Source organism: Trachemys scripta, chromosome 2, assembly GCF_013100865.1.
Source record: "Trachemys scripta elegans isolate TJP31775 chromosome 2, CAS_Tse_1.0, whole genome shotgun sequence".
NCBI classification, from domain to species: Eukaryota; Metazoa; Chordata; order Testudines; family Emydidae; genus Trachemys; species Trachemys scripta.
Window position 1 is genome coordinate 59,192,385 of NC_048299.1, and position 23,942 is coordinate 59,216,326.

At 41.5% G+C, this 23,942-nt stretch overlaps 1 protein-coding gene across 3 annotated transcripts in view; it reads right to left on the reverse strand.

The window, feature by feature from the left end:
• Nucleotides 1-1,862: 1,862 nt before the first annotated feature.
• The window catches only part of OSBPL3 (oxysterol binding protein like 3), a 121,682-nt gene continuing 99,602 nt past the window's right edge, over nucleotides 1,863-23,942 (reverse strand). For all 3 annotated transcript variants that reach the window (XM_034760653.1, XM_034760651.1, XM_034760652.1), the window contains 8 exons: nucleotides 21,832-21,969; nucleotides 18,989-19,052; nucleotides 15,440-15,518; nucleotides 11,679-11,823; nucleotides 10,107-10,251; nucleotides 9,321-9,447; nucleotides 5,801-5,923; nucleotides 1,863-3,021 (listed from right to left, as the gene is read on the reverse strand). In XM_034760653.1, coding sequence (XP_034616544.1) covers nucleotides 2,925-3,021; nucleotides 5,801-5,923; nucleotides 9,321-9,447; nucleotides 10,107-10,251; nucleotides 11,679-11,823; nucleotides 15,440-15,518; nucleotides 18,989-19,052; nucleotides 21,832-21,969 — 918 coding nt within the window. In that variant the 3' untranslated portion in view covers nucleotides 1,863-2,924. The remainder of the gene's footprint in view (nucleotides 3,022-5,800; nucleotides 5,924-9,320; nucleotides 9,448-10,106; nucleotides 10,252-11,678; nucleotides 11,824-15,439; nucleotides 15,519-18,988; nucleotides 19,053-21,831; nucleotides 21,970-23,942) is intronic.

Genomic DNA, 23,942 nt, shown 5'->3' on the forward strand with positions numbered 1-23,942 from the left:
GTCAGTGATGAGACGGGTAGGGGTCCACAGGCAGCTGGTAGATCTGGAAGGGGGTACACACTAAGAAAAGTTTAGGAACCTCTGATCTACACTAAAGATTTAAAATGGTCACAAATATCCCAAAACAGTATTGCCAACCCACAGTGCTCAAAAATCATGAGTCAAGCCTCCCCCTATCATGGGATTCTCTTATACAATCCTAGGATTTTAAAACAATGACATGTTTGGGGTTTAGTTTACCTTCTGGAGTCTGAGTCTTTAGGAGTGTGTGTTTTCAAGCTTCTCTCACAATCACAAGAGCTAGAAACATTCCTAAACAGACTCATGATAAAATTGTGAGTTGGCAAGACTGCTTAGTTGCATAAACAGTCTGTTGCTTTGGACTCCATTAACTTACGGTTCTTGAGCCAGCTTTTGATTATTAATGAATTAAGCATATTACACGGATTTGGAAAAAACCCAGACAGCATGCAGAAGGTACAATAATGGTCACATCCAATAGCTATGGTGACACTTGCTAATTGTGACACTGAAACACTTAAATACCATCTTCGTCCCCTCAAATTTTCCTTGAGAATTTTCTTTGTTAAAGTTAATTTTGTAGGAAAATAATAGTGATGGAAAGATTCCATTTGGAATGTCTGGTAACTATTGGCGGCAGGGATAACTAGAACATGGAGACGACCTGGGCCTGCTGATGTGGGGAAGGGGTAGGCAAAGTGAGGGCAGCCGACTTCAGCAGCGTTACTGAGCATGCTCATTCCATGTGAGCAAGCTCAGTACAAGCCAAGTGACTAATCTGGGGGAGCATGTGACCCCCCTATGCCCTCCCGCCATGCGTGCCCTCTGATCTAGAAGTAGCAATTAATTCTTGAGCCAGCTTTTGATTATTAATGCGAAAATAAATTAAGATGGAGACGCAACAGGGGATCGGACTGTGCAATTCCCTCAACTCTCTCTCAAAACAGTCCAACCTTATGCCCGATGGATCGGTTTTCCTGTTGAGTCAGAAAGACCAGGTTTCACCCGTCTCAAGCTGAGCCTGTATTATTTCAAACTGCTGACTTTAAACAATTATTGTGTCCTGCATCTTTAAAGGCCAGATTAAATACAAGAGAACAAAGCTTGAGTAACATTCTGTGCAAATGAGAGAATGGCTGATTTGCAAAAAGAGTTAAGCTCCTAAAGTAGCAGCTGTGGCTACAAAATCGGTGGAGTGTTAAAGGTACCACCAGGCAAAATTAAATAATAAATTTAACTGACATCACGGAAGTTTTAAAATGCAACTTTTATAACACTTGTTTAATGTTATACGTGATACAATAAACTTGCAGTAAACAGGTCCAATATTTAAAGGGCTTTCTTTAAGACCGCATCGGAACACAGTACATTGGAAGTTTTTCAAAACTGTTGATCTCTCTTAAGTCTTCATCTCCCTTAGCTGCAACTTACACCAGTAATAAACATAACTTTTGATTCACTCATGTTTTAATTTATACGATCTCAAAACCTCCACTAATTTAATTTTTTTTATTTTGGAAATTTAAACCAGTGGAAACCTCTCAGTGTTGTTACCACAGAGAGTCTTGTGCAGGATTTGCATGCAATAGACCTAGATGATGTGGATCAGGCTTGGGTTCTAGTTTGGCCAGTAATGTAAATTGCTTTGAGAGTACAATTTGTTTTGCTACATGTGCTACTGTATTACTTTGATTTTGAGGGAAGAGGGAACACCCCACCACCTCCACTCAGATGTGTAATTTTCTATACATCTATTTTCTGCAGTAGTTTGATACATACTTCTGATATGCATGAAAATAATACCTATATGTACAAAGAGTACAGAAAAGAGATACAACCAATTTAGTGCAAGACACTTAAATATTTATCTGAACACAACAAGCTGTTAAAGGAAGATCAAAGATTCCATACATGTAATTATAAGGCAGATGGTTTTTTTTTTTTTAATAAAAGATCTTAAATACGCTGCTTATAATAAGAGGTAGAATATATCAAAAATGTATTTAAGAAAACATCTGTTACTTTAACACAATAATTTACTTTACTAAATTTTAAAAATATCCCTGTTGTGATTTTTTTAGATAAATAAAAGAAGTCCAGCTACGGAAGCATAAGATTTCGTACTCTATGTCGATTTTACTTACTGGAAAACAGAGAAAGCTCTTCTTTCATCCGGTCAGTGCTCAAGCATTAACCAGTGCTTCAAGCCCTTTTTGGGGCTGTGAATTTGAAGATTCCTGGTGAGAAGATTTGGTGGTGATTCCTGATCTTCTAGTGTTATGAGTAGCAGGGTAAAATTGTCTAAGTAAGGCAGTAGAATCACAAATACAAGCTCACTATTACCTCTTTTAATAGGCTAGTGACAGGCAAATAAAAACAGGAATTTATTTAATTTCTACAGAAAAAAATAAAAAGGTTACTCAGACTCCAGCACCAGCAGACTTGCTTTGTTTCAGTAATTAAAAGCTGTCTGAGGCAAGAGACAGCTGAACTACTCATTCCAACCTTGGTAGCCCACTTAAAGTTAATGTAACCATGGCTTCCATTCATGTTTCTTAGCACAGCCAGGAGACGCTGATATTTTCTCCTTTGTAATTCAATAAGGCATACATTAAATCTGAACTTGCATTATTACCCTTTGGAAAAGTAGTGTTAAAGCTTCTTTTTCTCCCCTCCTCAGCCATTAACATTCAATAATGTTTATTTTATTAAATAGTTTATAAAAACAGGTTTTTTTAATACATTCAGACAATCATGGTAACAATCAAATAATAAAGAAATCAAATGAGGAAAATACATATGTCAAATTCTAAATTAAGCACAATTCTAGAAGGTACACAATGTATGAAGCGGTACACACACATAAATCAGAAATACAGATGAGCATCTTCTAAGGTCCTCTTTCACCAGAGAACAGGATTGTCCAGTCTGGAAAAACCAGGGTCTTTTCTAAGATCCATGTATGTTCCATTGCCCACCCAGGAGTCATCTGTGGATTTCCTGTCAAAAGATTAAGCGATTTCCTGAATATATAGCTGAAGATGACTTTGTACTTTTGCTGCCCTTTGGTTTCCTGGTCCTGCCACCCTGCTTTAGGTCTTGAGTTGCCTGATTTTCAGAGGGGGTAAGCACCCACAGTTTGCGAGAATGGTGAGTGCTCAGCACTTTTTAAAATCAGGCTCTAGGCTTCTCCCTGGCCTCAAGGTCCACAGCCAACTTCCTGGAAACCCTTGTGAGGATGGTCTTCCTAAATGATCCAGGATATTACTTTTGTTCCCATTGTGACTGTCTGAATCTGGAGGAGTCTTTAACTTCACTCCAGGAATGGCTTATAGCACTAATTTTTACTGCGGTAGTGCTTAGAGGCCTCAATCAAGGGTCAGGGCCCCTGGAGACAGGCACTGTACCTATAGACAGGTCCTGCCCTGAGAAGATTACAGTCTAACTTTGGTCATAAATGCTCTACATTAAACAGCCATTTATTCTAAAATTATTTTAAATAAAGCCAGGTTTACTCATTTTAGAAGAGAGAGAAAATCCAAGTAATCAAAGGTAAACCTGTATAAGCCTTATCTGATCTAAGGTTTGGGTAACAGCCTTGCTAGAGATTTTATCCTATTGATTTAAACCAAAGCACATGTCCCATACACTCTTAGAGTGACTCTACCTTCATGTTGACCTGCTGTGGCTCTCTGTTAGAGCTCACTGCCCTGATAATTACACTTCTACCAATATATATTTTACATTATATGTTCCACCTGACCCAATATTTAACCAAATTTTGTTTCTCCAAATCAAGGGGCGTTCCCGCCTGCAATTTGCCTTTGTGGAATATTGAACAGATCAACAATGTCTTCATATTAAAGGATCTGGGGGAATGCACAATTAAACAGTACTCGGGTGTCTTACCTGCTACACTGACTGGTTAGCCTGCTGGATGCAAAGCTTGCTTCCCTTTAGTCAAAATCAAAGTTACCATCTGAGGGCATGGCTACACTTGCAGATGTAGAGCGCTGGGAGTTAAACGAGCCCTCGGAGACAACAGCAGGGAAAGCGCTGCTGTGTGTCACATTGTGCTCCGAGCGACTGTGCAGCATGTCCACATTAGCAGCTCTTGCAATGCCACAATGAGCAGTGCATTGTGGTAGCTATCCCAGTCAGGGCCGGCGCAACCCATTAGGTGACGTAGGCAGTCGCCTAGGGCACTACAATTTGGGGGGCGGTGACCGTGGCAGTATTTCGGCGGGGGGACCTGCCTCTGTGGGGGGCGGCATTTCGGAGCAGGACCTTCTGCCGCTGAGGGCGGCAGAAAAGCTGGCGGCGCTCCTGATCCCAGTGTACAAGTGGCTGCAGCGTGCTTTGGGAAGCGTTTGCAAAGTATGGGCAGAGTGTGTCAGCATGCTATCTTGTAAGTTCAGACAGCAGCAAGGGAAAGGGGAAACCTGCCATCAGCCCCCCCCTTCACACCTCCCCCCCACATACACACACACCCACCCCCCTACACCTACCTCTGCAGCAGGAGCATTCCACAATAATGGTTTGCTTTGTGTCCCGGAGCAGATAAGCATGTGGGCTGTCAGAAAGGGAGCTTTGAAAGGGGATATCTGCATGCCTGCAGCCAAGTTCAAAACAATGACCAGAGTGGCCACTTGACTTCAGGGGATTATGGGACATTTCCGGAGGCCAATCACTGCGCAGTAATGCAACATGTCATCCACACTGACACCCTGGCGCTCCAGTCAGGACACAGAAAGCTCTATGCTTCTCATGGAGGTGGATTACCAGGGGCGCTCCAGCCGCACTAAGTGCCTTGCCAGTGTGGACACCTCAGGAGTTAGGGAGCCCGGTGCGGATTTAGTTTGCTCTCACTTGCAAGTGTAGCCAAGGCCTTAGTTTAGTAGTTATAACTGATATTGGATGATCAGGGGTTAACTCATCCCAACTCCTCAGTCACACAAGGAATTTTTTTTAGTCATCTCTTTATATGTACATTGTAAATGTTCCTATGTCTCTCTCAAATTCCCCCTCCAAGAGTAAGACACCTACCCCCACTGCAAAGAATTAATTCCTCATGAATTCCCAGGCCTTTTGCCTAGATATATACCTGTTCTACTCTGAATCTGGCCCCAACCTTCTTACTAGACCTTGAACCAAGGACACGGCAGGTAAGCGCAATGTCCTCTCCAACATTCACTTTTAAACTTGTAGTCGCCAAAGCCTGTGTTAGCCATTTTATGTTATGAATACAAAGTTTCTCTCCCCCTTATATAGGCAAAACACATTCAAATGATGTAAGTGACTTCATTGCTTGCGTAAAGTGTCAGATTGCTAGCCCCAGGAAACAAACTTGTTGCACATGGAATTCCTGTCAACTTCATTGGGAGGGTTATGCACAGAGGGCTTACACAGAGCAGGTGCCAAGCCTAATCCTTCCACTTCAACTGTGTGCTTTAACTCTTACTCAAAGGGATGAAAAGACAAATTCATTCCCCAGGCAAATTCAATCTGCAGCTTCGGTAGGGAGGCTGCCAACTGAGATTTGTTTTCCGGGATTACAAACACAAACAAAAAATGTTTAGGGATGTCATGGAGAAGGGCATATTTGTTCCTTGGCTACTAATTTAACTTTGAAGCAAGTTTATATAGCCAGGTTCCAAAAAACAGGATTGTAAAAGTTGACTCATGGAAATACTCACCCCTTGCCCCTGGTGGTACAAAGCCAGTGCTGACACACAAAAACTGCCCTAAATTACAGTATCTGCAATTTGTTACATAATACCTGAAAAATCTAGGTTGATGCTCCAGGTTGTTTTCTTCTAGAACCTTTCGCCGTTCTCTCTGCAACTGTTCAATCCTCTGCTTTTGCATTTCAGCTCCTTCAATATTCCCTTCCTCTAAAAACCTATAGTACAGCAATGATATAAGAGCCAAAGATTATTGGTGCTTCTGCTCTTTGTTTTTGCGATGCCCTCCCGTGGACTCAAAGTTTCAGAATCTGAACTCTAAAATCATGCAGTTTGTAGTTTAGCTATTGTGAACAATTAAATTGGCAGAGCAAGATTTTTCATTCACATAAAAGGAAAGTGATGCATCAAACTGGGAGGGGTTGAAAGCACTTTGGAGGACAGGATTAGAATTTAGATTACATTCAATAAAGACAAGTGCAAAGGACCATGGTTAGGGAGGAAAAATCCAATGCACAAATAAAAAAAAGTGAAATAAATGGGTAGGCAGCAGTACTGCGGAAAAGGATCTGGGGGCTATAACTGATCACACATTGAATATGGATTTCCACTACATCTTCAACAATCACCACCCGTCCATCAAACACTCTCTAGAACATTCCCACACCAGCGTCATCTTCAACAGAACCCTACAAACAAGAAACCCACTGATCACCACACTTACCTCCACAGATCCAGCCACACCAAGAAATTGGTTTCTACAGCCAGATACCACAGAATATGCTCCAGAGAGAAAGTCCAGGATACACACCTAAACACACTTAAAACTGCTTTCCCCAAACAAGGACACTCTGCCAGAGAAGTAAATCGCATCATAGAATGGGCCACCCAAATACCGTAGGAACACCTGCTTCAATACAGGAAAAAAACCTCCCTAACAGCACAGCCCTAGTTGTCACCTACCACATAGGGGTTCCAATGCGGGGTGGTGTCACACAATTACAATCCACATTTGATAGGGACCACATACTGAAGAAACCTTTCCTGAATCCCCTCTTCTGTTCTTCAAACCACCACCTAATCTTACCAAGCTCAGCATCAGAAGCAAGCTCCTCTCAGGCCAGGACACACTAACTCAGAGTGGCACCAGATCCTGCCAGAACAACAGATGCAAAACCTGCAGACATATCTCCACTGCTATGATAATTAAGGCTGCGAGTCTTTCATGGAGGTCTCAGAAGTCACGGATTCCGTGACTTTCTGGGACCTCCGCGACTTCTACAGCTGCATCAGCTGGTGCGGCTGACCCCAGGGCCTCCTGAGCACCTGGAATGGCCCACCCTGAGGCCAGCCGTACCGGCCGCTGCTCCAGCGGCCCCAGGCAACTGGTCCCAGGTGCTGTCCCAGAGGAACGGCAGCAGGGCCACGGGCTGCCCCCCCAGCCCAGAGGAGAGGCAGTGGGTTCACGGGCTGTCCCCCCCCTCAGGGGTGGCAGCGTCCACTGGAGAAACACCTCCCGCCCCCCATAGCACCTAAAATTTAGTTAGGGGTATTTTTAGTAAAAGTCATGGACAGGTCACTGGCCGTGACTTTTTGGTTATTGTCTGTGACTTTTACTAAAATTACCCATGACTAAATCGTAGCCTTAATGATGATCAATACCCCCCTCCCCAACACTCTGTTCAATAACCATGGATCCTACACATGCTTATCACAACATGTGGTGTACCTCATCCAGGGAATCAAATGCGCGGACAACTATGTGGGTGAAACCAGACAATCACTACATTCTTGAATGAACTCACACAGAAACATGATAAAAGAAAACACCATATCACCTGAGGATGAACACTTTTCACAAAGCAATCACTTTGTATCTGATCTGTCAGATCCTCAAAGAAATCCTAGAGAACACCTTCAAAAGACAAGCCTGGGAACTTAAATTCCTAACTCCACTAGGCTCTAAAAAATCATAGACTCAGAGATACTGGTTCCTTACAACAAACGTATAACACCCCTGACTGCTAACCCTTAATCGCCTACTTCATTTTAAGTGGTTTCCCACAGCATGTGACACTCCCTTATGCTTAATCTGTCTCAACTTGTTATATTTAGCTCAGGCACTCTGGTTATCTTCCCCAGACCTGAAGGAAAACTCTGAGAAGCTCAAAAGTTTGTCCCTTCCACCAACAGAAGTTGGTCCAATAAGAGATTACCTCACCTATCTTGTCTCTCTCAAATTGAATACGAGTGAACAATGTGATGCTGTTGTGAAAAGGAAAACGTCATTCTGGATTTATTACCAGGAGTGTCATATCTAAGATGCAGGAGGTAATTCCCCGCCCCCCACTCTCCTCAATGGTGAGGCTTCTGCTGAGGTACTGTGTCCAGTTTTAGCACCATACTTTAAGAAGGATGTGAATGAACTGGTGAGAGTCCAGAGTAGAGTAACAAAAATGATAAAAGGTTCAGAAATCAGCGTGAGGAAAGGTTGAAAAAAATTGGGCCTATTTAGTCTAGAGAAGAGAAGACTGAAGGGGAACACGATAATTCAAATATGTAAAAGGTTGTTCTAAAGCAGACAGCGATCAACTGTTCTCCATGGCCACAGAGTAGCAGTAGTAATCAGCTTAGTTTGCAGCAAGGGCAATTTAAGTTAGGTATTAGGAAAAACGTTCTAACCGGAAGGGTAGTTAAGCTCTGGAATAGGTTACCTCAGGAGGTTGTGGGATCCCCATCACTAGAGGTTTTTAAGAACAGGTTAGGAAAACACCTGTCAAAGGTGGTGTAGGTAAAATTAATCCTGCCTGAGCTCTGGAGGATGGACTAGACTAGTGGTTCTCAACCTTTCCAAACTACTGTACCCCTTTCAGGAGTCTGATTTGTCTTGTGTCCCCCCAAGTTTCACCTCACTTAAAAACTACTTGCTTACAAAATCAGACATAAAAATACAGAAGTGTCACAGCACACTGGAAGACCTCTGCATACCCCCAGCAGTATGCGTACTCCTGGTTGAGAGCCACTGGACTAGATGACCTCTTGCAGTCCCTTCCAGTCTTACATTTCCCTGATTCTATGGAAACAAGTTCTGTAAGGCCTTGTCTGCACTAGGGTCCCCTCACCCCCTTAAAATTTCCCATTTTTGCAGTTCTACCGGAAACTCAGACAAGGCACTGATCGCTGTCAACATTTTTAACGCCATAGTCAAGATTTTCAAAAGATTTTAGGGAGGAGTCAATTTTGGAGTACAAATGGCAACATTTTAGAGGTGCCTCACTGTCAGAGAACACCAAGCACTCATCCATTGAAAAACAAGACCTTTTCAAAGGTGCCCAAAGTCAGGACCCTCAAATGAAGGCACCCAAAAATCACATTGGAAAATCTTGTCCATAATGACTAGACCTGCTCAAAGCCAGGGGTTAAAATGCTTAAATCTGATCTATGTTAGTGCTCCTACCATTGCTAGTAGTAAGTGGAGCAGCACTGGTGCGAGCAAAGGTGGGAAATGTAAACAGAAAAGTCTATTCTAAACAGTCCAAGTGTGGAATAAAAAGTGACTTCATAAAGAGTAAAGAATACTGTATGGAAAAAAAAAATATATGCAAAACATGTTACCTTTGGTCTGGCCTAAATCGTGTGTCAGTAGGTGGTAGGAATGGCCTAGTCTGTGGGTCCAGTTCATTTAACTCTAATGCAAACTGTGTAAATCCATAACACTGCTCATAATCTTTAGGCATGGGATCTAAAAAGAAAAACGTATAAAGAAAGCAAATTAGGCTTTTATCTTTTTTTATGAAGTCCTGCTATTTTAACACGCTAAGGCTTTAAAAGCTCACACCACCCCAAATAGCTTCCTGGAATCTCAGTCAAAATAAAACAAAAATGAATAAATTACATATTGCAGAAGGGCAAGACTTTATAGCTTGATACCATTTTGGAGAGAGATGGGTGAAAACCAAACTTTGTGGGAGTTCATATTTGAATCAGATTGCAGAACTGAACTTTTTGGGCCCATCTTTAATTTTTAAGTACAGGCATCCATTAAACATCTTCAGAAACTTAAAAATATTCCTTTTATTTTTTAGAAATAAACCCCTAACACCTAACACTTGCCCAAATGTGGAATTGAGACCCAAAACAAGGGGAATATAGTGCAGAAAGTAAAAAAAAAAAAAAAAAAATCCATGATTAGTTTCTTTACCAAAAGTAATATTTGAGAAATCTAATTACACAATTTAGCTTTTCAGATTTAAATTTTACACATTAGAAGCGGAACAGCTAATTTGTGTACAATAATAATAAACCTGGGCCTAGCATGAGATGAGGTATGAACATGGGGTAAATTCATTCTCACGCAAATTTAAATTCTGCACAAAAGTGTTGATTATACTGGTTACTAACTTGCTCGCCATATGCAGGTTGGTGAAGACGGGGTCCCACAGTATATACTCTCGTGCCATTTCCCAAAAAGCCGATGCACTACTTTCCCATCTCTGTCCATGACACTGCCTTCAATCTCATGCATATTAGGATTCCAATATTTTGCCTATAGTTAAAATGAACAGAAACAACATTGCTGCAAAGATAGAAGTATGAGCTATTTTGCCATTTGGATATATTATTGTGTAGGACTCATATGAGGGTGCTTTTTCTTAAAGAATAGCTATATGTAAGATCTGGGACACATCCATTCATTTTCATCTACACTACATAGTGTTACTGACATCAAGCAACCCCCAGTAATTTTAACTAGTTGACTTGCAAAACCCCTTTAAATGTTGATAAAAATCTCTGAAAGTTCCATTTTTTTAAAGGGAAAAGTTAAGGTAAAGCAGGGATTAGACTTTGATTTTACAAAACCCAAGAGATGGGTCAGATCCAGGGCCTATTTATTTAAACTCCTTCACTTCCTCAAATTTGAGAGAGATTGATGCTCAGATAAACAGTCCCACTTTTAGCCAGTTTACAATATAGAATACTTAAGATTTCCAATACATCTCAAACTTTAAAATCTCACTCCAAACACTGTATATAATGTCTTTGTAATTTTTCAATTAAAAATAAGCATTTGAAAATAATTTCAGTGCTACCTAGAAAGTGACACGGTACTCTGGGAACAAAACAACAAACCAATGAAATTTCAAAGGATGTTTTACAGTAGTTTATTTTCCCCTGCTGCAGATGCATGGTGCATGCAACAGCACTTACCATGTGGATGCAAGGGATGAAACAAACACTTGCTCCAAGAAACTTAGATAAGGAGAACCAGGATTTAGGTAAGTATCCCAATACGATATGCAAAAGTCTCACTCAGGTAGCAACCTGCCTAGTCACTAGATGCCTCACTGGGTTTCTAGTTGCCATGGGCTGCCAAGAAACCATTTTAATCCGCTGCTAATATAAAACTTTAAATTGGATGGTCAGGACTACTTCATGCCTCCTACTGAAGCACAAGCCTTACACAACAGCTCAGCTAAGCTAATACCCAATGTTCACAAAAGGCAGGCGTAGCGTACTGGCTGCTCCCCTTGGACTGTGAGTGCCAGTTCTACAAACAGAACAGACTGCCCCACAGGGGTTTAGTGAGAGACATGTGCGGAAATCACCACTAGTGGATACCTAGTGCCTGTCTTTAGTCAGAGGCAGCTGGAAAGTACCCACTCTTCCCTTAGCCTTGTGGTTTCTTTCCATACCTCAGGAGTCTCCTCGCAGCAAGCAGCAACTTTTACTTTCTGCCTGGCCCTCCCTAATGAAATGCAATTCTTTTAGAGTTCTATTCTCCTCCTGATGGACAAAAATCTCCAAAACACCAGTGTCAATTACAATTAGATCCAAAGGAAAATGTAATCCATAAGCAGTCAAAGGAACAAGAGTACCCTGCTGGACATGACTCTACCATATAGCATCCTCCTTACAGCAGTGCTCATTAGAAAAAAGTAGTATCAACAATGCTGCGGTGAGTGAAAGTCACACCTTTATGAAAGTCAGTTTGCAGAGACAAGTGTCGTCATTCAGGTTTTTGATGATGATCTCTCCGTAGTGTTCAATCCATCTTTGCCCACTTAAGATGTTATGGATACAAGAAGTCACCTTATTCCACTCAAAATGGTCTCTAAAACTTGAAGCAAGATAAAGAGGTGAATGATGCCATCTCTAAAATAACCAATGAACTCATAACAATGACTAATGGAGGTTTTTTTTTAAAAAAAAAAAAAAAAAAAATGTAAAATGAGTCTTTCCAAATGCAGTCTTCTCTCCCTTTCCCCTCTCCCTCCCAGGCAAACACAATGACACAGCAAGAAATTCCATTTCCCAGAAAAACCTTTGCACTTCTGGTGTAAACGATAGCATTGAATTCAGTTAGTTCTCTTAGCTCATCCAAAATGTAAAAAACAGTGCTCATATTGCATATAACAATTGGTTAAGGGAAGGAGCATTAAAATGCCCATTTTGTTAAGTGTCCACTGTTCACAGTCCCTCACCAACATCTAGGGCCTGACTGAAAGCTCGCTGAAGTCAAGGGGAGTCTATTGACTTCAATGCACTTTCAGTCAGGCCCTCACAGCTTGTGCGCTAGGTAAGAGCATAACAACACAGACTTAAATCCTGAAGAGGCAGTTGCATACGAGAGCAAGAGCAAAAGGAAAAAAATATTAACAAATAAAATTAACCAACAAGGTAATTGTATAACATTAACATCTATAGTCCAAAGAAATTCTCCATTTTTAAAAATAATGCTGAGCATTTAACAATGTCTGAAAATGAACAGTTAAAGGAAGGTTGATAATATCCTCTCAGTTTTTATGGTCTCCAATATATATGCATATTTAAAATACCACATTGAACATTCCAAAACCAACCTAAATTCTGCCAATCTTCAACCTATAGAAACTTTCCTGCAACACTACATCAAATACTGTTTTCACAGGGATCATTACTTGCAAACTGCACAGGGCCCACAGACCATCTTCCAGTTCACCAGCCCAAAACCACTGATATCTTGCCTCTTACCCTCCATCTACAGATTTCTCCCTCCCCAATTCAGACTTTCCACTATGGACAAGAGACCACGATACATCATCCCCTATTCTTCATGTACAGTCCAGAAACATCACCATTTCCATACCCATGATTCTACTATGAGGCAGAAAGTCCAGTTTATTTACCTTATCCTCCCTCTGTGGAATGGATCATTACTACCCTCTCTATTTACCCTCAAAAATGTGAGGCGAATCCCAGCCTTCTAATACTACAGAATGTCATATCTTTATCCAATCCAGTGTCCACAAACCCTCATGTACTCCATTCATTACAGCAAGCTAGTACACTGATAATCAAGGAGTGGAGAAAGGGGTTGACATACCTGTATCTGTAGAATAGATTTTCAGTTTTAGTCAATGGTTGCAAAGAATTTGAAAGTTTCAATTAAGATGTAAACTTATCCAGATCTGCAAACACAACCTGAGATCTGAAAGTCAAACTGGATTATCTTGTTCTCTCACGTACCAGTATCATCGCTGGTAATGAAGTATCTGAGGGCCATATCATGATGTCAATAGCATCAATGAAGCCTTAACTCCACCTGGGCTCTCAGATACCAAGCTGAGTTTACAGTTGGGGTAGTTGGTAAAAATATTTTTAAAATTCTGAACTGAGCAAATTTGAGACAGCATCATTGAGACTCAATAAACCTAGAACTCCAGAATACTATTTTATATAATCGCTTTTCAGACTAGAAATGCATTTTAAGTGACTTGCCCCAAATCACTCAAAGCGGATAGAAGAACTAGGAATATTACCCAGTTATCTTGATTCCCAATCCTGTGCTTTAACCATTACACTATGCTTCCTTATCTAATATTTGCCCAAACTCCTTCCCTTTCCTCCAAATCTCTCTATTAACCCACCTGTTCCATTAATCATTCCAGTGATAGTGATGCATGGTCATGAATTTGCTTTACATGACATTATTCAGGATTGTCTTTAGAACAGAAGTTTTTGGGACAGGGACCCACACGGCAAAATAATGAAGAGGATGGCACAGTGTGCCAGTTGGACAGCATCATGAACATTTACAGTGATATATAAATTATTATGTTCACAGATTTTACAAGTTGTGTTGCCAAGGAAACCTAGGACATCAAAAGACAAAGAAGAAATGAAGAAGAGGAAAGAAAGTACACAGAGGCAGGGTGAAGAGAGGAAGTTGGTAGGAGTACACTTGTGAATATTTCTCAAGGAATATTGAGAATGTTGGGGCAAGGGTGAGGAACCCCACCTTTAAGTCTTACAGTAGATTTCCAGATAGAAAAATGGCTATTGCTGCTTCTATAGAAACCAGGGAAAGTGGGAATGGTGCTTGGGGGATCAATTCCTTCCTTTTTGCCCCAGTCTTTTCAACTCCTCCTCTATTCTCTCTCACCTTTAAAATAATTCTTCAGACTAAGATTTTCTTTCTGTAGGTCTTAAGAATCCTGTGCTCTACTGAGTCAGTAATTCTAGGACTCAGAAAAGAGTCACTGCTTCCAAAAGGTGCCAATTCAGCAGAACAGGGGACAAGCAGACTAGCGGGGGCAGCAAAATTAAAGGACCTTTCAGTATCAAGGATACCTTTTAAATTACAATGAGAACAAAGGAGGAGGCAGCCACTCAAATGACCCTTCACTGGGGCTCTTTGGCACAAACAAACCAACCAAAGCAAACTACAAGGAATCAGGGTAGGGAGGCAACATCATTTTACTCATGAATTCAGGTTATGAAGAACAATTTGTGAGAATGATTTTAGGCTTTACTTTTGTGGGTTGTATTTCACAGATCTATGTATACTCCTCTTTAAGTACCACACAGTGCAGAGTCAACTTAACAGGAATAAACTAATAAACGTGGACTCAATCAGCTCTTCAAGATAAACCTACTCTTCTTACTTCACCACCCCCTGAGCCTAGACAGGAACTTGATGTAGTATTTGCATTGCCAGCTAATAAATACATATTTTGTTTAATCTGTATATATGTAGAAGCTTTGCGTGTCTAGCCAGAGCTTTTAAATGGCAGGTTAATTCAATTTTATTGTTTAGGAAATAGCAGGTTTAAATGGAACACTGCTCAAAACTTTAGACCTGCGTTGTGCAACAAAAGATTGAAATACGCCAATTGAAATCACCGAGTTTTAATCTTTTGATCTAGTAAATGAGAACTCTGTGCCACAGCAGCACAGGAACACCTTGTCTATTTCTTTTCTTTTTAATCAGAGGATATTAAGCACTGAAGCTGTGTAATTCATCACATTAGCTATTGATTTCAGATAAGAATATGCTGCTTTTGCTATTTATTATTATTAATAATAATATTTTATATTGCAGTAGGGCCCAGTAAGGACCAGGACCATTGTGTTAGGCACTGTAGAAAACAGTCCCTGACCCAAGGAACTTTCTCATTATTAAGGGCAGTTAACGTAGCCAAAGGAAAAAAAAAAAAAAAAAAGAGTCCATCACCCCCATATACTACAAGTACAAAGCCTGCAGCCTTCCCTTAAAAAAGGATAAATTAATTTTCTCCCTAAGTATTTGTAAAACAATTCTAACTGGGTATGGACAGAAGAGCTGCTAAAGGATTTTAGACTTTACCAATAGCAAAGGCTCTGAGAGGTATACTACCGTACAGTAGTTGGGATTCTGTTTTGTAAATGCAGCCCTGCTTTGTCTGTGGATAGTAACGTGTTGATGCAGCACTTACGCTGGCAGAGTTACATGTGTTGTACCAATTGGAACGATTTCCATGGACTTTCCCCAGAATTTGTTTTTCCATCTCACATCTGAAACAGAAAAACATGGACGCATTTAGCAGTAAACACAGGTCAATAAAACAATTTCTGAGTGGAATTATTTTGAAAAAGCATGATGTAATAAAGTGTTTGAGATCCTAACCAAAGTTTCAGCTATTGACCTGCAAAGCTCCATTAGTTTCACATTTTTCCACGGGATGCATGTCTAATATTTCAACCAGAAAGTCAAAGCCAGAAGTAGGAGAAAATGAAGATATTCTTTTATCAGATTTTGTTCAAATGAATGGAATTTGAATGAACAATTCCTAGATAACATATACTTCATTCACACTCAATATTATATTAGAACGAGGCCATCTCCAAAAGCAAAGCTCATATTTCAAGGAGATTGACTTGTGAAACACACACAAAAGATATGGCTTCAGACCCAGTGCAAGATGGTACAGTTCTGGGGTGCAAGGCTGGAGAGCGGGGGGGAGGAAATTGGCTAGAGCCTCTCTGTTGTTGGTTTATGAGTGGCTGGGAGATCATTCCTGTAACTCCATTTGGTGTGTCCGTGTGTGAGTGTGTGCGCACGCAACACCTATCAGAGCTTTGTAGCTTGGCAACAGCATCAAAGAAAGAAGGATACCTAGGGTTCCCAACTTTCTAATTGCACAAAACTAAATAGTCTTGCCCAGCCCTACCCCCACTCATTCCAGCTTTCTCCCCCCCCCCCCCGCAATTGCTCGCTCTCCCCCGCCCTCACTCACTTTCACTGGGCTGGTGCAGGGGGTTGGGACACGGGAGGAGGTTTGGGGTGCAGGCTCCGGGAGGGGGTTCGGGTGTGGGAAGGGGTTCCAACCTGGGGTGTGGGGTCTGGAAGGGAGTTACGGTGCAGGAGGGGGTTCCAACCTGGGGCAGAGGGTTTGGGTGAGGGTCTGAGAGGGAGTTAGGGTGCAAGAAGGGGTTCGGGCTGTGGGAGGGAGTTAGGGTGCAGGGGGTTCAGACTGGGATAGAGGGTTGGGATGCAGGACAGGGTTCGGGCTCCAGTCAGGTGGCGCATACCTAAGGCAGCTCCCAGTCGGCGGTGTAGCAGAGCTAAGACAGCCTGCCTGCCCTGGCTCCGCGCTGCTCTTGGAAGTGGCTGCCATGTCAGAGGTGCGGACAGGCAGCTCTGCGTGCTGTGCAATGCCCAGCCCCGCAGCTCCCATTGGCCACGGTTCCCAGCCAATGGGAGCTGCGGAGGCGGTGCTCGGGGCAGGCATAGCTCGCAGAGCTTCCCTGATTGCACCTGCGCTTAGGGGACGCAGGGACATACCGCTTGCTTCCAGGAGCTGTGCGGAGCCAGGGACCCTGCCTTAGCCCTGCTGCACCGCCGACCGGACTTTTAATGAAAACCAGACGCCTGGCAGCCCTAGGGATAACCCCAGGTTGGTGGGACAAAAGGCTCAGCGATCCACAGTCTAGTTTGCACTCCGGGAACCCTGTCACATTTAAAGGTGGTTACATTTCAAGACCAGTATATTGGAAACATCAAGAAAAATGTAGCATGAGAATCTAGAAAGTTTGGATAACATTTGTACCAAATGAGGAGTTAACTGGAAGCTATACCTATGGTAGTCAAGGTACAGATACTGCGACGGTAGGCGCTTTAGAATAGAGAGCTCCAGATTCAACCAAAGACCAGCAGATATCAAAGGTCTCCTTAACATGTGACAGTGGACTAGGCAACCAAAAGTTTCAGTTTAATAATGAGGAAAAATGGTTCCCAGAATACACAGAATGGTCAGAACCCACTCTCCTGCCTCACAAAGTTTTAGTGATGTCATTAAGGAGAAAGACATGTCAGAGTCAGCTTAGAGGACAGAGTTACAATAGAAAAGGCAAGGCAAGGTAAGGTTGGGTGGGGACAGAGGAGCAGAAAGAGGAATATTCTTCAGAAGACCCCCACAAAAACTGTCACTCAGCATCCAGTTCCTCCAAACACACGAATGACCAAATCCCAGGAACCACAGCTCTCTCGAGAGGAAAGGAGCCTCTTAAATTTAGAAAGCTTGAAATACTCCATCCTGACAGCCTTGCCAGGCTCAGCAAACCCTGGACTAGACCAAAGTTCCCTCCTTTTAGCAAAGGAGGATGTAGGATTGGGAAACATTCACACCATACAAAGAACTTTCCTCACACACTAGCTGCTTTAGGATTAAATTTCTTGATATTTAGAGTTCCACACATGATGAGGACTGTCCTGAGGGAAGAGGTGGCAGCCTTAGCCCCTGCATTCTCCTAGCAAAATGCAAAGTGTTGTCAGAGTTCTCTAACAGCTCATCCGACCACTTTTTAATGAACTACGTGTGCCCTGGTTTTGTCTTCTCAGGCACCCAAAAGGAAACTTTAGAGTCTCACTTACAAGACAGATTCTTTCTGGAGGAGCATTTTGTTCTCACAATGCACAAGATGTTATCATAGCCAGAGATGGTATTTAAAAAACCAAAAACACAACCAGCCACGTGTATCAGTGTCTTCAGTTTTATTAGACCGTTTCTGCCTTGCCATGATGATACTATCCAGTCTTCACTGTACATTGTCTGGTCTCTTTTGCCTGAACTTTTAACCATTACCTATTTCAGGTCAAGAATAAAGGACTCTCGTCTTGTATTTATTTGCAAGGCAGAGGAATATGTTGAATGATCAAATCCAGACTAGTAAAAGCCCCAATTATTTTAAATATGAGCACGGGTGTAATAGCTATCCTGAAGGCAAGGAACACAATTAAAAAACAGAGTTAAAAGTTGTAGCCCAGATAAGTCATGCATTGTCAAACCTCTCACAGTCAAAGGCTTTAACTCAGTTATGGGGACATGGTTAGGTCCCATCTACCCTATTTCTTACACTATGAAGTATATTGGTCAAGGGAAAACCCTGTTGTAACTAGGTCCCATGACTTTGCCATGGTTGTGAGGCAGGTGAGGTCTTTGCACTCATGTTCTTTGGAAAAATTGGGAATCCCAAGACAGGAGCTAAAGAGTCAAACCACACAAACCCCTTATGGTCTCAGTTTTTAAAAATGGTATATAGATTTCTCCATTGTCTTGTCCAAATCTCTTGGGCGTGGGTGGGGAAGAGTGGAATTAAAATGTGGTAAATCCTGCAAATGAATCAGACCAGGCCAAGGGTTTAGCCGCTAGTTTTTTAGTTCTAATCACATTTTTAATTTTTTTAAAACTTGAGATGCAACTTTTCCCAGTGCTTTAATTAAGCTACAGAACAACATTTCCAGATTGTTTTAGAAATGCAGACGTGTGTACTGGTAAAATATCATTCGTTATTGTTCTGGAATGATCACACAAACGCTATAAAAGGCATGCCACAGTCTAGGGGCTGAAATTGCCTTGAGCAGTTCTAATATTACTTAACAGCTGGGGAAGCCTGCCTTTCTTGATCTTCTGGATGTTTAATGTTAGACATAAAATGAAGCTACTATGAAAATGACAGCAGTAAATTATAAACTAAAGAATTACCTTGCCAAAAAGCAAAATTCACAGATTCAGCATGACATGCAGATATTGGTGGGTGATGACTGACCTAATTGGAAGAAGGGGAAAAAATGCATTAACATTTACAAGTTCATTTGAATCTGCTTACATTTTTTCATGTATGAATTTTATAGCTTAAATGCCTCATTTTCCTTTCATAAAATTTTGTCCTCCAGGGGAGCTAGTAAAATTAACCAATAAGCACTGATGATTAAAAAGGGTTGTGAGAAGAGGGATCTCAAGCAAATATTAAAAAGAAAAGACCTGTGACATTTGTGGATTGGGTGAACTATTAACTGCATATGTTGCATAGGATCACTAATGTGGTGATTACATATGGCCTGAGGACTCAAGAATGTATTACCAGTAGCCACAAACAGATGTGCAGAAACAAAGGATCAAGTTCACCTCTGGTGCAAGCAGAGTAATGGGAAAATTGGCCTCATTTTCAAAGGTGCAGATACCCAAAAATCCCATTAACTTCAATGGAAACTGGTGCTGGTCAGGACCTCTGGAAAAATCAGGCCACATAACCACATCTTCTAACAATAACTGCTACAATATATATGGTCTTCTGCACTTGTTCTTCCTAGCATAAAACCTCAACCACAGCATTTCCTCAGTATTGGGCGTGTGTAGTTGCGTAGACCTGAATTAGGGCAACCGCCAAATAACACAGCCAGGGTTGTAAAAAATAAAATAAATGTGATGTTGCAGAGAATGAAAGAAGAGGAGTGTGGTAAAGCGACCACACAGAGTAGAAGCAGCAGCCATCACATTCACATTCATTTCTCGGTAGATGTGAGTAGGAACTGTGCTAAATGACACAGACATTCAATGCCAGACAAGTAACAGGAATGAGACAAAGAGAAATTTATTTTCCGTCAAGAGTAAATGCATGCTACTTGGAGTCGCATTTCTGTTTTAGCTGGACATGTAAATAATGCAATTTATTTTCTCCTCTGTTATAATTTTTCTTATTCCTTATTAAATCCTTCTCTGTGTTTTCTATAAAGGCATTCAGGTCCTTATTGAATACTCTATTGCGGGGAGGCTCAGATACAGCTAACCTTTAGCACTGTCCTAACCCACATTGGGGTGATAGTCTCCTTCTCAGGTGGCACTGCATAAAGTATATTTAAAAACTAGAGTGAATGGGCTAAATATTTATACTGGTTACAGAGCAGAATTATCCTCATTTGTTATCTGTATTATAGTAACACCTAGAGGCCATAACCAGGTGCTGGCAGACACATGGCAAGCAACAATCCCTGCCCCAAAGAACTTTCAATCTAAATAGATCAGACAAGAAGTTGGCTGCCCTGCTTGCTGCAGATTTTGTTCTTCCTGTATTTCTCTGTACCTGCCAACTGCTCCCTCACCCTCTTGCCAGTAAATTCACTCTATTACCTTTCATTTATATTTAACATACTGCACATAGTGGAGTGTCTGTCGGATAAAGCCTCCATGATGGGTTTTAGATTCCTACCAAGTTAGAACAAGCAGTTAGCGTTTTTATTACTTGCTTTATTAGAGTTGCCAATTTGGGTTGGATGTATCCCTGGAGGTTTCATCACATGACATAATCTTTAATTCCTGGAGGCTCCAGGACAATGGCAACCCTATGCTTTATACATGGTAGCACGGCAAATCCTTACATATTAACTCAAATTACTGTGACATTGCAACAGCAGGCCTGATTCACCGCTTCATTACTCTAGGTTGGTTTTATGCCAGTGCAATTTCCACCAATCAATGGGTTTCATTGCCATAAAACTGGAGAACCAGGAACATGAATGGAATTTTAAATCTGATACTTGCCCTACCCATTCCCATATTTCCACCTCACTAATGTCTGACTCATTTCCTGGGGCTAGGTTAAGATTACATAACACTTTTTTTGGTCGTCTGTTTAAGATCTAGTGTTCCAGGTTCTGCCTTTACAGTTTTTTCTTAAAGGATTCTAATTTAGGGCTACCTATGACCAAAGTCCTACAATATGCACAACTTTTTCCCAAGCCTTTTTATCACATCTAGATGAGCTGAAACAGTTTTTAACCTGTTACTTCAGTGAATACCATAGTAACCAAGTCCCCTCCCCCCCTTTTAATTTATTGCTTCAATAACCCCACGTGCTTTTGGTATAGCACCGTTTTCAACCTGGTATTATACTTCCTATACTTTAGGTCATCTTCCTGTCTGGAGATTATTTGCAGAAATACTCAGACTCTCTGTGCCTAGCTGTATATGGCCTACAACTACATGAGGTGAGATTCCCTGATCTTACAGGGTAAGGACCCAGTCAGTACCTGAAGATATACAAAGACAAGCCAGCAGGCCACCAAAAGTAGTGTTGCGGGTTGGACAGTTGGTTTATTGCAGTATGAGAGGGCACCATGATGAAAATACCATATGCAATAACAAGGCCTGGACTATTACTGATTGTTAAAGATCACATGAAACTTTTCACAGGAATATAGATATTTGCCCTAGTCCAGGCCAGTTTTCAATACAGGCAGCTGGATTTTTCCTAGGGAAGTTCTTCTATTACTTCAAGGCTGTTATTCTTTGCTTCCTGGCCATAAACTGGTGTGTAATGTTAGTACTTCTATAATGGCTGCTACCATGTTCCACCCCAGAGGTGGGTATATTTTAGCAGATAGTGAAGTGCTCTCTATAGTTCATAATTCTGCAATGTCTTCTGAAGATGCTATATATGACTTATGCCCACATTCTGTGGGGAGCGCCAGAGGACTGCTGCCATGCATACAGAATTAAACAGTCTATTAAGTAACTAGTGGGACAGTTAAATGCACAATATACAGTACCTGTTCTGAAAAAAATTGGAAGCCCTTATCTTCCCGAACACATTCATAGGTTTCTCCAAGCACTGGATTAAATGGCTTACTCCCAGCCCTGTAGTAACTGGATGCATATGCAGATGCTGCAAAAGCAGCCACGTACACCTGAGAATAAACAAGATTTTGCTTAATTGGTCACTAACAGTTTTCATTATACATCTTTAACTTTTGATTTTATGCACAAAAGAGAGGCCTCCTACAGATGCCAGATTACATTTTTCTGCAGTTTACAAATATGTGTGTGTATACCTATTGCAAGCCAACCTTTAACACGAGCATTGAGGTGTGACTCAGCTTGCAGAGTCATTTCAAGGCCTTTATTAAAAATAGGAAGGATCCAAATCCATAAAAGATTTAAAGTGTACTTTAATTTCTCCTTTCACAACTATGCAGGAAAAAATGAAATCAGAGGCACACACCAAAAATGGGGGGAGAGAGAGAGCGCGAGAGAATGAATGAGAATGCTGGATCAAAGAATACTAGAGCTGTTAGTCTGCAGTGTTGTAACCCTGTTGGTCCCAGGATATGAGACACACAAAGGCTGTGTCTATACCAGCACTTTTGTCAGCAAAACTTCTGTTGGTCAGGGGTGTGAAAAAATACCCTGACTGACAAAAGCGCCGGTATAGACTGCGCTACGTCAGTGGGAGAACATCTCCCACTGACATAGCTACCACCACTCATTGGAGGTGGTTTAATTATGCCGGTGGGAGAGATTTCTCCCACTGGTATTGAGCAGCTACACAGGAGACCTTACAGCGACGCAGTTGCAACAGTACAGCTGTGCCGCTGTAAGGTCCATAGTGTAAGAACATAAGAACGGCCATACGGGGTCAGACCAAAAGTCCATCTAACAAAGTATCCTGTCTTCCAACAGTGGCCAATGCCAGATGCCCCAGAGGGAATGAACAGAACAGGTAATCAATCATCAAGTGATCCATCCCCTGTTGCCAATTCCCAGCTTCTGGAAAACAGAGGCTAGGGACACCATCCTGGCTAATAGCCATTGATGGATCCATTAATTTATCTAGTTCTTTTCTGAACCCTGTTATAGTCTTGGCCTTCAAAACATCCTCGGTTATGTCTACACAGACAATGTTGCCACTGTGGGTGAGGTAATATCTTTTACTGGACCAACTTCTGCTGATGGAAGGGACAAGCTTTCAAGATTGAGAGGTCAGATATGGAGTGATCGCTTTGTGAAAGGTATTAGTCCATGGGTGATAGCGTGTTTTTGTCTTTTATCATTTTGCTGTATGAGTTCTTTTGAAAGCATAGTGATTATCTGGTTTCACCCACATAGTTGTTGGGGCATTTGATGCACTGGATGCGGTACACCATATATCTGACCTCTCAATCCTCACCTTCAAAGGAAACCTACATGACACCTTCAAAAGACAAGCCTGGGAAATTAAATTAATAACTATGCTGGACATTAAAAATCATGGGCTTAACAAAGACACTGCTTATGGCTCGTTTTATGGCCTAGGACTTCATTTTAATTGGTCTTCTATAACATGTGGCCCCTTAATGCTTAACAATCTGTCTCACCTTGTCATCTTCTCCAGAGCTGAGAAAGAGCTCTGTGAAGCTCAGAAGCTTGTCCCCTCCACCAACAGAAGTTGGTCCAATAAAAAAAGATTGGAAAGCAACTCAGACTATGGTGCCAATTTAAAATGTACATAAAAATGGTACTTCTAAAAAATCGCTTTAAACAAAATGCCATTCCAAAGAACAGAAGCCAATAAATGAGAAACTGCTAAAAAATCAATTTCAAATTTTATATTAGAAAGTGTCTCAAAACATTAACTCTAGGGTAGACAGGATACTGGGCTAGATGGACCTTTGGTCTGACCCAGTACAGCCGTTCTTATGTTCTACAATTGTGGTCCCTAGAAGTATAAAACCATATCCTTTGTCCCCCACCCCTAAAATATGGGGAAAGGGCTCATATCTCTGTAAGGCAACAGTTTACTGGTCTGTTTAGGTTTCTGTGTGGGGTCACTAAGGCTATGTCTACACTAGAGAGCTGACAGCAGCAAAGCTCATGTAGTCACTCTATGCCAATGGGAGAGAGC